Source organism: Coregonus clupeaformis, chromosome 3, assembly GCF_020615455.1.
Source record: "Coregonus clupeaformis isolate EN_2021a chromosome 3, ASM2061545v1, whole genome shotgun sequence".
Lineage (NCBI taxonomy): Eukaryota > Metazoa > Chordata > Actinopteri > Salmoniformes > Salmonidae > Coregonus > Coregonus clupeaformis.
Window position 1 is genome coordinate 1,156,305 of NC_059194.1, and position 17,337 is coordinate 1,173,641.

The 17,337-nt window shown below is 43.9% G+C and overlaps 1 protein-coding gene across 1 annotated transcript; it reads right to left on the minus strand.

The window, feature by feature from the left end:
• Positions 1 to 5,665: 5,665 nt before the first annotated feature.
• On the minus strand, positions 5,666 to 16,826 carry slc25a48 (solute carrier family 25 member 48). The gene is made up of 7 exons (XM_041846876.1): positions 16,637 to 16,826; positions 14,421 to 14,464; positions 13,783 to 13,854; positions 12,533 to 12,785; positions 11,037 to 11,327; positions 7,167 to 7,300; positions 5,666 to 6,412 (listed from the first exon to the last, which is right to left on the minus strand). Exons 1-7 carry the CDS (start codon positions 16,680 to 16,682, stop codon positions 6,308 to 6,310), a joined length of 945 nt encoding a protein of 314 aa, XP_041702810.1. The 5' UTR covers positions 16,683 to 16,826; the 3' UTR covers positions 5,666 to 6,307.
• Positions 16,827 to 17,337: the final 511 nt, after the last annotated feature.

The following is a 17,337-nucleotide window of genomic DNA, read 5'->3' on the forward strand; positions in this document are numbered from 1 at the left end:
CATATCAGTTGTCTCCTGCTTTTTGCTAGCTGTGTGTTTGTTACATGTGCCCACTGTGAGGCCTGTGTGGGTGTAATGGAGAATAGAGGACCGTGGGTGTCCTGTACTGGAGTAGCAGAGATAGAGGGTTATATCAGGTCACAGTAGTTAGTAGATCCATCAATCTACAGATAGCTGTATTTCCTCCAGAGATAGAGGGTTATATCAGGTCACAGTACTTAGTAGATCCACCCATCTACAGATAGCTGTATTTCCTCCAGAGATAGAGGGTTATATCAGGTCACAGTACTTAGTAGATCCACCCATCTACAGATAGCTGTATTTCCTCCAGAGATAGAGGGTTATATCAGGTCACAGTACTTAGGAGATCCATCCATCTACAGATAGCTGTATTTCCTCCAGAGAGAGGGTTATATCAGGTCACAGTAGTTAGTTGATCCATCCATCTACAGATAGCTGTATTTCCTCCAGAGATAGAGGGTTATATCAGGTCACAGTAGTTAGTAGATCCATCCATCTACAGATAGCTGTATTTCCTCCAGAGATAGAGGGTTATATCAGGTCACAGTAGTTAGTAGATCCATCCATCTACAGATAGCTGTATTTCCTCCAGAGATAGAGGGTTATATCAGGTCACAGTACTTAGTAGATCCATCCATCTACAGATAGCTGTATTTCCTCCAGAGATAGAGGGTTATATCAGGTCACAGTAGTTAGTAGATCCATCCATCTACAGATAGCTGTATTTCCTCCAGAGATAGAGGGTTATATCAGGTCACAGTAGTTAGTAGATCCATCCATCTACAGATAGCTGTATTTCCTCCAGAGATAGAGGGTTATATCAGGTCACAGTACTTAGTAGATCCATCCATCTACAGATAGCTGTATTTCCTCCAGAGATAGAGGGTTATATCAGGTCACAGTACTTAGTAGATCCATCCATCTACAGATAGCTGTATTTCCTCCAGAGATAGAGGGTTATATCAGGTCACAGTAGTTAGTAGATCCATCCATCTACAGATAGCTGTATTTCCTCCAGAGATAGAGGGTTATATCAGGTCACAGTAGTTAGTAGATCCATCCATCTACAGATAGCTGTATTTCCTCCAGAGATAGAGGGTTATATCAGGTCACAGTACTTAGTAGATCCACCCATCTACAGATAGCTGTATTTCCTCCAGAGATAGAGGGTTATATCAGGTCACAGTACTTAGTAGATCCATCCATCTACAGATAGCTGTATTTCCTCCAGAGATAGAGGGTTATATCAGGTCACAGTACTTAGTAGATCCACCCATTTACAGATAGCTGTATTTCCTCCAGAGATAGAAGGTTATATCAGGTCACAGTAGTTAGTAGATCCATCCATCTACAGATAGCTGTATTTCCTCCAGAGATAGAGGGTTATATCAGGTCACAGTACTTAGTAGATCCACCCATCTACAGATAGCTGTATTTCCTCCAGAGATAGAGGGTTATATCAGGTCACAGTACTTAGTAGATCCATCCATCTACAGATAGCTGTATTTCCTCCAGAGATAGAGGGTTATATCAGGTCACAGTACTTAGTAGATCCATCCATCTACAGATAGCTGTATTTCCTCCAGAGATAGAGGGTTATATCAGGTCACAGTACTTAATAGATCCATCCATCTACAGATAGCTGTATTTCCTCCAGAGATAGAGGGTTATATCAGGTCACAGTACTTAGTAGATCCATCCATCTACAGATAGCTGTATTTCCTCCAGAGATAGAAAGTAATATAGAAGTTTAAATATTTTATGTATTCAGCCAAGCTGTTGAAACTAAGGATGTGTCTGAAATAGCACCCTAGTGCTTTTGGTCTAAAGTAGTACACTAAGTAGGAAACAGGGTGCCATTTCAGAAAGACTAAATGCTTGGTCTTCTCCAGCAGCAGTCCTGCCTTATTACAGTGGGGTTGGGTCAGTAACCAGTGGGGTTGGGTCAGTAACCAGTGGGGTTGGGTCAGTAACCAGTGGGGTTGGGTCAGTAACCAGTGGGGTTGGGTCAGTAACCTTGGACTGCATCTAATTTTAATGACAGTGGAGGAGGGATGGTGACACACATACACAAACGATCACACACCGTATGCACGCATGCACACACACACACACACACATACGCACGCACACCGTATGCACGCATGCACACACACACACACATACGAACGCACACAATTGAGGACAGACTGCGGCCCTGGCTGGCACCGTCTCTCTGTCTAGACCTGTCATAGATTCTGATGACACACAGATGACAAAATGTATCTTTCACTTTCTATTCCAATTGTATTGCCTCTCATTTTGTTTTATGACTGTCCTCTTTGTGTCTTTGTTCAGTCCGCAAGGCTACCATAAAAAACAGATCACCATAGCTACAGCTGTTTGGCATAGCAATAACTGAAACCACTGGGATATTATATATTTCTCAGATGTTTTCCTTCTTTCAGATGTTAAACTGATCGTAGATAGGGCCTACATCTGGCTGTCAGGGAAACATTACCACAATAAAACTCATTAGATCAAATAGGGTGTTTCCCCCAAAAATGGGTAGAACAGTGTTTCCCAAACAGTAGGTCAATATAGAATGGTCTGTTCTGGTGTGTGCCAGCTTGTAATTCTTGGGTGCTGTCCTGAACGACCTGAAACCTTATACCCTTTCCACTACTGAGCTGAGCCAATTTGTACTGCCTGGTTACACATCCACCATAGTTGCTGGAACTGTGCTGGAAAGGACAATGTAACCTTAGGAAAGGACAATGTAACCTCAGGAAAGGACAATGTAACCTTAGGAAAGGACAATGTAACCTCAGGAAAGGACAATGTAACCTTAGGAAAGGACAGTGTATCCTCAGGAAAATACAATGTAACCTCAGGAAAGGACAATGTAACCTTAGGAAAGGACAATGTAACCTTAGGAAAGGACAATGTAACCTTAGGAAAGGACAATGTAACCTTAGGAAAATACAATGTAACCTTAGGAAAGGACAATGTAACCTTAGGAAAATACAATGTAACCTTAGGAAAGGACAATGTAACCTTAGGAAAGGACAATGTAACCTTGGGAAAATACAATGTAACCTTAGGAAAAGACAATGTAACCTTAGGAAAGGACAGTGTAACCTCAGGAAAGGACAATGTAACCTTAGGAAAATACAATGTAACCTCAGGAAAGGACAGTGTAACCTCAGGAAAGGACAGTGTAACCTCAGGAAAGGACAGTGTAACCTCAGGAAAGGACAATGTAACCTTAGGAAAGGACAATGTAACCTTAGGAAAGGACAATGTAACCTCAGGAAAATACAATGTAACCTCAGGAAAGGACAATGTAACCTTAGGAAATGACAATGTAACCTTAGGAAAGGACAATGTAACCCTAGGAAAGGACAAGGTAACCTTAGGAAAGGACAATGTAACCTTAGGAAAATACAATGTAACCTTCGGAAAGGACAATGTAACCTTAGGAAAATACAATGTAACCATCGGAAAGGACAATGTAACCTTAGGAAAGGACAATGTAACCTTAGCTTTGTTTGGTTGGTGGGTCAAAACAACGTTATAGAAAAGTTAGTGGTCATACGCACATCCTTCAAAACATAGCTGCTGGGCTAATAAAGTACTTTTGAAAAGGACAGAAAGGCCCGCACACTGATTAGCTCCCAATTACCACCTTTATTGGTAACGTTTCCATCCAACCTGGGGACCTGACGAAGATCCGTGTTGGATCTTAACGTTGTCAATAAAGGTGGTGAATTGGGAGCATATTCAGTGTGCGGGCCTTTCTGTCCTTTTCAAAACAACCTGTTCCCAAAGCTTTAGGTGGATCACAGTCTTTATGTGATTTGTGTTCACAGCAGTGTGCTCTTTAAAAGGCAGATATCTTAAGTAAATGTTATGTCACTTCCCTCATCCTTCCCTTGCTGTGTCCTAAGGCTATCCATCTATACAGTAGTCAGTCATTGGCTACAGAGAGAGCGAGAGAGAGAGAGAGAGAGAGAGAGACTGGCAGGTCACTGGCTAGAGAGAGAGAGAGAAAGAGAGAGAGAGAGAGAGAGAGAGAGAGAGAGAGAGAGAGAGAGAGAGAGAGAGAGAGAGAGAGAGAGAGAGAGAGAGAGAGAGAGAGAGAGAGAGAGAGAGAGAGAGAGAGAGAGAGAGAGAGAGAGAGCGAGAGAGAGAGAGAGAGAGAGAGAGAGAGAGAGAGAGAGAAAGAGAGCCTGGCAGGTCACTGGCTACAGAGAGAGAGAGAGAGAGAGAGAGAGAGAGAGAGAGAGAGAGACTGGCAGGTCACTGGCTAGAGAGAGAGAGAAAGAGAGCCTGGCAGGTCACTGGCTACAGAGAGAGAGAGAGAGAGAGAGAGAGAGAGAGAGAGAGAGAGAGAGAGAGAGAGAGAGAGAGAGAGAGAGAGAGAGAGAGAGAGAGAGAGAGAGAGAGAGAGAGAGAGAGAGAGAGAGAGAGAGAGAGAGAGAGAGAGAGGTGGAGAGAGAGAGAGAGAGCAGGTCACTGGCTACAGAGAGAGAGAGAGAGAGAGAGAGAGAGAGAGAGAGAGAGAGAGAGAGAGAGAGAGAGAGAGAGAGAGCCTGGCAGAGTGGAGACTGGAGATGGTGCTGGGTTAAGGTGGTGAGGGTAGCATGGTACTAGGTCATTCATTCAGCTGCTCTGGGCTAGAGCCAACAACGTCACGTCGGCTATCTGAAAACGTTACTAGCGGTCAAATTATTGCTTCCTTCATCCCCGTTTCCACAATTATTTTGAGGAGGTCCGAGTGAGGAACATTGGATTTAAAGAATGTGTGAAAAAAAAAAATATATATTTAGGAAGTCTGAAAAATAAATATAGAGAGCAATATTTCATCTAATTATTGTCCTCGAGGACAGTGGTTTTCAAACCTCTCTTCGGGGACCACCAGACGTTTCACAATTTTAGTTGTAGCCCTGTAATAGCTCAACGATTTAACCTAATCAAGGGCTTGGTAATTAGTTGACTAGTTGAATCAGATGTGGTAGCTGTAGAATAGGACAAATATATGGAACGGCTGTGGGTCCCAGAGAGGTTGAAACCCCCTGCTCTAGGATAACAGCTGGTAGAAGTTTGCCATCTAGAGAACAGTGCCATCTACTGGAAGTTGTTTGTAGTCAACAGTTCATTCATAGAAATAGCAGATCCTTTATCAGGCCAGGGTTTCCCAAACACGGTCCTGGGGCCCCCGCTGGGTACACGTTTAGTTTTTTTGCCCTAGCACTGTACAACTGATTAAAATAATCAAAACTTGATGATGAGTTGGTTATTTGAATCAGCTGTGTAGTGCTAGGGCATGGGGGCCCAGGATGGGGACATAGTTTGGGAAACCCTGCATCAGGCCACTGTATACAGTGTAAAGACAGCTGTACAGAAACCTCCTTGCCACATGACTTTATCAGTCAGCCACAGCCCTGAGATAAGGTTCTTCAGAAGGCTTCTTCATTCAAAAAACAACTAAATTTGCCCCCAACGTACCTCATGCCCAACATTGTGGGCCCTAAATTGTTTTGTATTTTTACTGCATTTACCCGCTTTACTGTAACATGTCAGTAACCTAATACCTTTAAAGGTTACTGCAGTGCACTCCGACCTTTGGAGAGAATTTAAAGAAAAAATTAAACCATTATTAGATTTTTTTTTAACAATATGTTTATTAGGTTTTCCAAGTAAAACTGCACAGAAAACAGTCTGTAACAAGAATTCCAAATAAACTCACATTAAAATAACTGTAAGAACAAATTATGTACAAAACTATGCCTCCTCATGGAATGGCATTACATTTCTCTCATACTTATTTACAAATCACAAAGATAAAACACTTTAAAAACACGAATTAAAAGCCTGGCACCAACATAAAATATAATGATTAATGTGCGTATCATTACTGAGGTTAGAACTGGTTAACTGTTGGGTACTAATTACTAGTTGATTTAGAGCAGTAGAGCTCAAAACATTAAGCATACTGTTACTTTATATTATAGCACAACATATTTAAATGTATGCATTTGTCAATTAATGTAAGGCACTTTTAACAAGATATTTTCTTAGTATAAGAAATTAGTAGTTACACTTTACAAATACCTTGTATTATGGAAATAGTGCAGATAATTCTCAACTAGATGCTCCCCACTTTGATTCTGCAAGGATTCAAATAATTTTCCAGGTGAAACCTTTGAGGTGTCCAAGGACATGAGGATAGCTGTCAAGATAATGTTTCATTCAGTGGACATACTGTACTCTATCATATTGCTGTGTATTACCGGTGTAGACACTAGAGACCCCTGAAGAACTGCAGAGAGAGTTCATAGCCCAGAAACATGGTGGCACTCATGGGGAAGCCTCGGATAGCGTTCACCGAGGCTCCGCGGAAGAAGACCTGAAGAGAGAGAGAGAAAATAATTACTAAATGCATTATAAAAAAAAAAGGAATTCAATTAAACTTAACATCCTATGTTCATAATAGCCAACCAAACAAATATCTAGCTGAAACCATATGGTTCAAGCCCATTCAAGCTTATTCAGGCCTTTTCAGGCCAAGTGCCTATCGTATTAATGATTGTCAGGTATTGATCAAATGTCCCTTCTCAGTCTGTTTGTCTGCCAAAACACATTTGAACAAGAACATCAGTCTGGTCACTTGGAATTGGGGTGTGACACAACACTATTGGCTTTCTACTATTCTATTACGTCACAAACTGACCAAAACCTGTTTGAACTCCCCCTTAACCTAGGAACGACCTTGGTAGTTTGATAATAACTTTGTTTTGGAACAGATCCCGTCCAGCCTTGTGGGTTGAGTTCACCTGAGTTTAACTTTTAAAGCTGAAGGGAACAAGTTTACGGCTACTAGTACTGTCAGCAATTGTCTATGTTGCCGCAAATTCCCAAAGCTACACCAAAACCACACATCTAGGCTACTGTATTACTTTTCAAATGAAATGTACTGATGAATCAAATGTTAAATTGCTACACCCGTGGGCTGGTTTCCTGTACAAAGATTAGGCCTACGCACGGACAAAGAAGCATGCTCAAGGAAGGATCTTCACTGAAAGCGCTGCTTAGTCCAGGTCTATGGGCTTAATCTGAGTCCGGGAAACAGGCCCTGTGTATTTGCGCGGACGTTTGCTTACATGTATCCCCTCGGCCTTGTAGCTCTGGACTATGCAGTGTACAATCCCTCTGTATTTCCTTGTGTGGAGGGCGTCCGCCTGTAATCTGCTCTTCACCACGTCAGCTGGAGTAGCTGTGACCCACGAGATAGAACCTGTAGACAGAAGAACGTCAGAGGTCAGGAGATGTACATTAGCATGTAGCAACAGTAGAGATAATCTATAATGTTATAGAAGGTCCTTGTAACAGGTTTTGGCTATAGTTAGGGCAAGTTCAATTTGGCAATGCTTTATATGTAATAATAATAATAATAATAATATGAATAATAATATGAATAATAACGTATAAATAATATGGTTGTAGAGAAGACTACAGCACTCAAAGAAAGGTCACTACAGTTCAGTTAATCTAGCTCAGTGTTGGGTACAAACAGATTACATGTAACAGAGATTACGTAATCGGATTATATCAATCCAGATCATTTCAAAAGAAAATGGATTACAGTTACATTCTTAAAAACAGTCGATTTATATTTTGGAACACTCAAGATGTTTCTTCAAACACACTGAACTGGCAGGTTTTTGAAAACTGTGCTGAGACACACTGCTAGGAAGTCACCTTTCAGTGGGAATGGAAGCTTTTTCCGTCTGTTGTAATCTATTTAAAATCTAAAAACTGCCAAAATGTCCTCTCCTTGTTGCTTTCCACACAAACTTTTTTTATTTTACCAAAAACATCAGACCCCCATTTACTGAGAACCAGGGTTGCAAAATGAGGGTAAACTACCAGAATTTTGATATCTTTCAAGGATTTTATGTAATCTATCACAAGACATCTAGTGGCCCTTTTGGGTACATCATATAATCAGGTCCCAAATGTCTTTCAGAATATGGAGTATTGACGGACAAAAGAGTGGAAGAACTGACTTTAACCTGCATTGGCCAATCAAAACCTAATATACAGTAGATGTGACTATATATGAATACATTTTGTAAAAGTTATTCAACTATACATTACCAAAGTTACGATAGATTGCCATAGATTTTCTGTTAATTACCAAAATTACTGAAGATTCCGGTAACCTTGGTAACTACCGGTAGTTTCCCTGTAACTTGACAGTGAAGCTGACCTTTCAGCAGTGATGCCATTTCATCAATAAGCTGAGCCTGCAACTGCCCAAAGATGTTGGGGAGCTTGGTGGGTACTGATCGGTCTGCAGCGGTGGAGGCTGCTGAGGGGAGGACGGCTCATAATAATGTCTGGAACGGAGCGATTGGAATGGCATCAAACACCTGGAAAGCATGTGTTTGATGTATTTCACTGATTCCGCTCCAGCCATTACCAAGAGCCCGTGCTCCCCAATTAAGGTGCCACCAACCTCCTGTGGCCTGCAGCATAAACTAAGGAGGCAGATGCGGGCTAACCAAGGAAGTAATCAAACTATATTACTCAATTTGAGAAATCCATTGGATTACATTACTAACTACTTTTATGGTCATGTAAATCTGTAATCAGTAACTGTAAGTCATCCTCCCAACCCTGGGTAAGCCTACAACACAGTACAACCTGGTGTTCTAGAATTATGTGGTAGCTACAGTCAGGTGACGTTCTAGAACACATAACAGGGTGGCATCACAAGATGGCTTCACAAGCTTTTATTGTGGTAAGTTTGCTAGTGTAGCTACAGTAAGTAGATGTTCAAGATGGCGTCATAAAATGGCATAAAGTAATGGTTTTTATAGGTGGCAGACAACTATTCAGCTTTGGACTGGACCCCTGAGACTGTAAAGGGGTCATTCCACGAAATGAGTGCCTTTTGCATGCCTTTGATATTTTAAGTAGAAATCGCGCACCAATATTGAATTTTAAAAGCCTGTTATATTAAACGAAGTGCCATTTAATATAGACCACATGGAGAATTAAAATCAATCTAATTTTGAATATGAAAAAAGGTTTGCCAAAGTGTTCCTCGGTGCACTACAGCCTGCAGTTTCAGCTGAATGCTCCCTAGCAGATAACCCGAAGGAACGTTTTTATTCGCATAGCTAGACTACATTTTCCGCCAAGTCCACATAGCAGCAACATTAAAATTCCTGCATAAATTATGATTCCAATGGGTTTAGCCATTAGAGAATGGTGCTAGCAACCAGGGCCACAAATACATATGAGGACACCGAGGTCACGACCTTGTCATTTTTTTCTAATGAGAAAAAATGTATAATAATACAAAATATATATTTTGTACAAAATAAAGAAAATCAATTATGGGTCAACATCTAAATATTGCTCCCAGCGTTGATCAAAGCTCAGAAGGCTTATATTCTTGATCTGAATGAGTTCTAATCACGCCTGCGTCTCTGCAAATGAGTGGAATCATGAATCAGTGGTTTGTTCGTTATGTTCGCCTGCGTCCCCCGGATTTGCGTCCCGGATTTGCAGCACATTCACCACTCTCTCAAGCGGCTGAAGGCGCCCGCATGCTTCTCAGCCAAAACAGTTCGGAAGAGTTTGTGCATATATTATGATGCCATTTTGTGACGTTTTTTGTTCGTTTTGGGATTCGGTAAGGTTTGTTTTCGGTTATTCGGGCACACAACATTTTTTCTTGATGCATGCAGGAGGAAGCAGAGAAGACAGAGAGAGGAAGCAAGCAGAGAGAGGTTAGTACAGTGGTTCCCAGACTTGGGGTCGGGGCCCCATGTGGGGTCCTCTGAGAAAATATGTACTAATGTTATCAAACAAGTTAGAAACAAACAAAAAAAAAGATATGTTTCAATATGAACATCCGCACATGGCCTATCTTCCCTATAAGCCGACATTCAAATGCTATCGACATGCAAACAATACAGGTCTAAAAATGTCATACATTTTCCTTTCTATCGGTGGTTGTTCGTCCACTGGAGTTTATAGTTTACCCATTACCCACTTTTGTTTTACCACTAAATCACTGATAATACCGAATCGTAAGTAATAGTCAATAGCGCCGGAGGGGATGGCTGCCGTTTTATGGACTCTTAACCAACCGTGTTATTTTATGTGTTTTTCCGCATTGTTTGTAACTTGTTTTGTACATAATGTTGCTGCTACCATCTTATGACCGAAAAGAGCTTCTGGACATCAGAACAGCGATCACTCACCTTTCTTACTACTACATTACTGATAATACAGAATCGTAAGTAATATTCTAATAATTCATGTGAATGTGATAACACAATCATCTGTGTGCTCCATTGATGTCTGTTTGTGCGGAGCTTGATTAGTAATGCCTAGGAATACAAATGTTGAATGCTATGTATTTTGAGAAAAGAGATACTGTATCTATGTAAAGAGTTGATAATTTTATGCAATTCATCATTACAACTGACTGAACAGTCGCTGATGCTACGTGTCAGTGTGAATCATTTCTCATATTTCCCCCCGTTTCAGGGGTATAACATTATAATTGTATAGCTAATAGGCTGTGTGTTTGTAGATGGACTGAGGTGAATGAAGCTACAGCAACAAAGTGATAATGGCTGGGGTTATTTTGGCTTGTTGCTGTTCTCCAAATAGCATTTGAAAGTGTTTTAATTGTAAAGAAATGCAGTGAATAAGCTTCAACTTTAAAAAAAAAAAAAAATCCTGAAAGGAGGGGTAGGTGGGTGGGTCTACCTCCTTCCAGACCTCACTAAAACTTAAACCCTGGTTTCGGCCCTGCTAGCAACGTCAGGATTGTGGGTTTGATTGACTTACGGGCCTAATAACCCTCAACCAGTAGATTCTCTGGCCTGGCGGAGACCAAAACCAGCCCGCGGGTTCAACAGAACGCTCCTTTAGCTTTCCGTTTGCTTCCACCAAGACCAACTAGCAACAGTAACATTACCATTAATCCGTAAACACCTTCCAGTTACCTGCCAGTCCTCCAGACAGCCATATAGAACAGGGATGAGGTGACGACCTCCCTTCAGGGGATAGCCAGCGACGGAACAATGCGTAGGGGATGAAGTACAGCGTGTACCCAGGGACGTCTCTCAGGACCATGGCCCCGGCCCCTCTGTAGAGCCCCTGGATCCCCTCCGTCTGCAGTGTGGAGCTGATACAGTGGATGGGCCCCCTGTAGGTCGGCTGGCCCTGGAGAGTCACGGAGCGCACAGCGATGTTACCGTTACCGTTTCCGGTCGTCCCGGCAATGTTCAGGTTCTCTAAAATACACAAGGATACAAACAATAAAGATTAGATTGTACTTTACTTTATTGACCGCTCAGGCAGAAAGAGGAGAGTTTGGATTAAGGTTCAATCTTATGCGGAAGGAGGCTTTAACTATATACCAGAACAACAGGTGATGGTCAACATTTAACCCATGTATTTTATGATGCCCTATACCGTAGGCACCATAAAGATCCATGAGGCAACACACAAGGACGTGTGGCGCATCACCATATAAAAAGGTGCAGCAATGTCCGTCTTCAAAACAGTGACTGGTGACTCATCACTGATGTAGGCCATTGACAGGTGATTATGATGACTTTAGTTTATCAACCTCTGAGTGTGCTGGTTACAATCCATGGGCTTCATCATCTCAAGCTAGCTCGTCTGAAAGACTGATGGGGCACTGAACCTGAATAGTCTGTGGTTCCTTCTGTTCCATTCTATTCTAGACCTCTGAGTAAAGTCCCACTAAAATGAGCTGTCTAAACCCATGGGTATTATAGGCACTGTCCCTTCTAGAAGGGTCTGAAGGATAGTTATACTAAAGGAAATACCTGCTAGAATGGTCTGAAGGATAGTTATACTAAAGGAAATACCTGCTAGAATGGTCTGAAGGATAGTTATACTAAAGGAAATACCTTCTAGAATGGTCTGAAGGATAGTTATACTAAAGGAAATACCTTCTAGAATGGTCTGAAGGATAGTTATACTAAAATAAATACCTTCTAGAATGGTCTGAAGGATAGTTATACTAAAGGAAATACCTTCTAGAATGGTCTGAAGGATAGTTATACTAAAGGAAATACCTTCTAGAATGGTCTGAAGGATAGTTATACTAAAATAAATACCTTCTAGAATGGTCTGAAGGATAGTTATACTAAAGGAAATACCTTCTAGAATGGTCTGAAGGATAGTTATACTAAAGGAAATACCTTCTAGAATGGTCTGAAGGATAGATATACTAAAGGAAATACCTTCTAGAATGGTCTGAAGGATAGTTATACTAAAGGAAATACCTTCTACATTTACATTTTAGTCATTTAGCAGACGCTCTTATCCAGAGTGAGTGCATACATTTTCATACTGGCCCCCCGTGGGAAACGAACCCACAACCCTGGCGTTGCAAGCGTCATGCTCTACCAACTGAGCTACAGGGGACTAGAATGGTCTATAATGTTGTAATGGGCTTTGACTTTACCTGCTAGACAGGGCAGAGTCTGCAACTGCAGTCTGATCTTAACCAGGTCGACCGGTGCTCCGAGGCCCACTGACATCAGCCCAGTCAACATGCTGGCCAGGGTCAGGTCCAACATACCACACGGCTGCCTCCCGTCACCATAGCGGAATTTGCTTATAACCCTCTGTGTGTTGTTGAAGAGCCCAAACACCACTGAGTTATACACAGTGATGCTGGCCAGGGGGAAGGAGAGACCCTTGAAGAAGCCAGCAACCTAGGAGGAATGAAAATACAAATGAGACGTTTCATGCAACAGTGTGTTCTACAGAAGGTCTGGGTCCCAGTATACCATTTGGAATGTTTTTCCTCTCAGAGCACCCTCCACTTCTTTCCGGGTTGTTCTCCCTCCCAGCCGGAGAGAGGCTACAGAGGGAGGCTTCACAGCAAGGCTCAAGGATATATTTCTTTTGGGGTGTATTTTACCCTCTTTTTCTCCCCAATTTCGTGGTATCCAATTGGTAGTTACAGTCTTGTCGCATCGTTGCAACTCCCGTACGGTCACGGGAAAGGCGAAGATCGAGAGTCGTGCATCCTCCGAAACACAACCCAACCGAGCCGCTTCTTGACACAGTGCCCGCTTAACCCGGAAGCCAGCCGCACCAATGTGCAGGAGGAAACACCGTACACCTTGCGACCGAGTCAGCGTGCACTGCGCCCGGCCCGCCACAAGGAGTCGCTAGTGCGCGACGGCACAAGAACGTCCCTGCCAGGCCAAACCCTCCCCTACCCTGGACGGCGCTGGGCCGGCTGCGACAGAGCCTGGAATCGAACCAGGATCTCTAGTGGCACAGCTAGCACTGCGATGCAGTGCCTTAGACCACTGCGCCACTCGGGAAGCCCCGGCCCAAGGATATTTGATAAAACAAAAGCACAGAAGCTTCAAAAGTAAACAAATATTTCCAGAACTGTCACAGCTAGGTCTATAGTATAATCTACAGAGAGTGTAAGATGAATATAGGATAATATAATTAACTTTTAGAGTAGTTGGACACTTATGTCCAAGGCCTCTACAGTTCTTTAGAAAACCATACCAATGCCATGATGACAAATGGATTATCATGCCAAATATTATCCAATGGCCTCCCATGGATTACTGTGGCGCCATACAAAATGTCTATGCACACATGACTGTAAGTTGCATTGGATAAAAGCGTCTTGCTAAACGGCCTGTATTACATTTAGACTACGAGAGCAGTGACATATCCACTTACAGTTTCCTTTCTGTAGATTTGGAGGACACAGTGGAGGGTGTTCTTGTATCCTTTGCCAGCTTGAAGACGAGTCTGTTGGGTAGAATCGTAGAATGGGAAATGTTAAGAACTTCAACATTCCTACTACATAAAACATTGGCCTAAACAATCTACAACTCGTAGGCTAGGTGATGCGTGGTAACTCATTTTAATGTTACTGCAGGCCTATAGCCTACTAAATGGTAACTGTGTATGAGCAGATAGACTAATAGCGCATGTTTGGTAAAAGGATTGACATTAAGGGTTGACTTATTGCAAGTGAACTGAACAGTTGGACAAGTTGAGTCTGCTCTGAGGTCGCCCCCATTGGGCAGTTTGTACTGTAAGCATTGATCTGTCTGGTTCCCCTCCATTGTTTAAATGAAAGAGACAATTGATGGCACTTTTAGCCCGATGGCAAGTGTCTTTCAGACCTTAATGTAAATCCCTGCTTTAAACCTCATCGGACAGTTTCCTGGACACCGATTAAGCCTAGTCCTGGACTTAAACTCAAGATAAACAGAGAATCTCCATTGAAAATGCATTTTAGTCCAGGACTCGGCTTGATCAGTGTCTGGGAAACCAGTCCTTCATGTGTTGAACTGTGTCCTCATATGTACCTTGACTGTGTCCAGCGGATGACCCACAATAACACTGGACGCTCCTATTGGAAAAACAGATGGAAACAACATTTAGAGGAGGGATGGAGGGAGAGAGAGAGAGAGAGAGAGCGAGAGCGAGAGAGAGCGAGAGCGAGAGCGAGAGCGAGAGAGAGAGAGAGAGAAAGAGAGAGAGAGAGAGAGAGATGGGGGAGCGAGAGAGAGAGGGGGAGTGAGAGTGAGGGGGAGCAGAGAGAGGGGGAGCGAGAGAGAGGGGGGGAACGAGAGAGAGGGGCGGAGCGAGAGAGAGGGGGAGCGAGAGAGGGGGAGAGCGAGAGAGAGGGGGGAAGCGAGAGGGGGGAGTGAGAGAGAGGGGGAGCGAGGGGGGAGAGCGAGAGGGGGAGAGAGAGGGGGGAGGGGGGTAGCGAGAGAGGGGGGAGCGATGGAGCAAGAGAGAGGGGGAGCAAGAGAGGGGGGGGAGCGAGAGAGAGAGGGGGGAGCGAGAAAGACGGGGGAGCGAGAGAGAGAGGGGGAGCGAGAAAGAGGGGGGAGAGAGAGAGAGGGGGAGAGAGAGGGGGGAGCGAGAGAGAGGGGGGCGCGAGAAAGTGGGGGGAGCGGAGAGAGAGGGAGGAGAGAGAGGTGGGAAGCAGAGAGAGAGGGGGAGCGAGAGAGAGGGGGGAGCGAGAGAGGGGGGAGCGAGAGAGAGGGGGGAGCGAGAGAGAGGGGGAGCGAGAGAGAGGGGGAGCGAGAGAGGGGGGAGAGCGAGAGAGAGGGGGAGCGAGGGGGAGAGCGAGAGGGGGAGAGAGGGGGGGAGGGGGTAGCGAGAGAGAGTGGGGAGCGAGGGAGCAAGAGAGAGGGGGGAGCAAGAGAGAGAGGGGGGAGCGAGAGAGGGGGAGCGAGAAAGAGGGGGGAGCGAGAGAGAGAGGGGGGAGAGAGAAAGAGGGGGGAGCGAGAGAGAGAGGGGGAGAGAGAGGGGGGAGCGAGAGAGAGAGGGGGAGCGAGAGGGGGAGCGAGAGAGAGAGGGGGAGCGAGAGAGAGAGGGGGAGCAAGAGAGAGGGGGGAGCGAGAGAGAGGGGCGGAGCGAGAGGGGGAGCGAGAGAGAGGGGGAGCGAGAGAGAGGGGGAGCGAGAGGGGGGAGCGAGCGGGGGAGTGAGAGAGAGGGGGAGCGAGGGGGGAGAGCGAGAGGGGGGAGAGAGGGGGGAGGGGGGTAGCGAGAGAGAGGGGGGAGCGAGGGAGCAAGAGAGAGGGGGGAGCAAGAGAGAGAGGGGGAGCGAGAGAGAGAGAGAGAGAGAGAGAGAGAGAGAGAGAGAGAGAGAGAGAGAGAGAGAGAGAGAGAGAGAGGGGAGCGAGAGAGAGAGAGGGGGGAGCGAGAGAGAGAGGGGGGAGCAAGAGAGAGAGGGGGGGAGCAAGAGAGAGAGGGGGGGAGTGAGAGAGAGAGAGAGGGGGGGAGTGAGAGAGAGAGAGAGGGGGGGTGAGCGAGAGTGAGAGATAATATATAATGTTGTTTCAGTGGCACCCTGCCTAGAACATCCAACCCTCCTCGGACAATAGTTCTATAGTACCACAGATTTCAGGGAAATACAGAGAGAACAGGGAGAATCATGTCCCGGCCAGACAGCCAAACACTACCACTGCTTAGGGATCATTCTGACTCAACATTTGCTAAAACAAACTTAGGCCGATAATGTTCATAACTACAGTAGGCTGCCTATAGGCGAATAACAGGCGACGAAGAGTGAAAACAGTTACATCTTTTCACAGATACAGTATCATTATGCAATGTACAACTACTATGCCCCTACTGGCCGTTTCAGGTAGCGCGCCATTCAGAAGTAGAATATAGAAAAGGAAGACTTTCTCAAACTAAATAGTCAAACATGTAGAACTGGTTATTTAATTATTAACTACCTTTTGATTGCACGTTAAAAGTTGAGCGTTTGATCAAAATTATCAAATGTCCAGTGCTATGTGGGCAATTCGACTTGGAAAATCTGTGCATGTTCCAATGATTCATTTTTTTACCATTTCTAATCGAACAGATTAGACATAGGCCTAGTTAGCAAACATAGCAAATGTATTAAAATAAAAAAAAATAAAGTTTGTTTGTTTATCACACATGATGATAAACAAACAACATCGATATGCAATAGTCCAACACTGCTCTATCCCAAACTCATCCTCACATAAAACGTCTAATTCTACAGCTAATTGACTAGTTAAAAATAACGGACACTCACCTCCAATCCACCCTGCAAGGAAGTCATCTAAATGAAAACAATTCATTTTTGGATGATCTTAATTCCTTTTCTTCTGTCACTAGTCACCGGTGAGCAGAAATCTTAAGCGTCTGGAATTCAAAGTCGATACAGACACGCGGGATAGGCTATTTGAGAAACAAAGTAACAAAAAGTGACTTTCCTAGCATCTATGTAAACCTCCATATAGGTGTAGGAGGGTCTGTAAACATAAAAACGTTGGGCGGGACTGGGCGTCTCTAAACCAATCAGCATCTAGGATTTCTGTGCGACACTTGCCGTCACATAACAATGGGCAAATCCATTTTACATGGCCCGGTGCCCGGGGTGAATGGATTATTTTGGCAAGGACCAATGGAATGGTCTAAAATGTACAAACTACTCCGATCCGGGGCACCGGGCCATGCAAAACAAGTTTGACCAGAAACTTGCCATGAAACCGTTCAAGCCGTGATAAATTGTTTTTGCAGTTGGGAAGAAAATAATATCATAAATACTGTAAGCCAAGAGGAATGGCGATGTAAACAGAATTAAGCTTCATTGGCCACTTACATAATTAGCCACATGGAGGGAGATTAATTCATATAGACAGAATGTTTGTACAAATGCATAATGGAAATGTGGTCTAGGCTATATCATATCACAAAACATTTACTTTATCAACTTATTTAGGCAAAACAAAT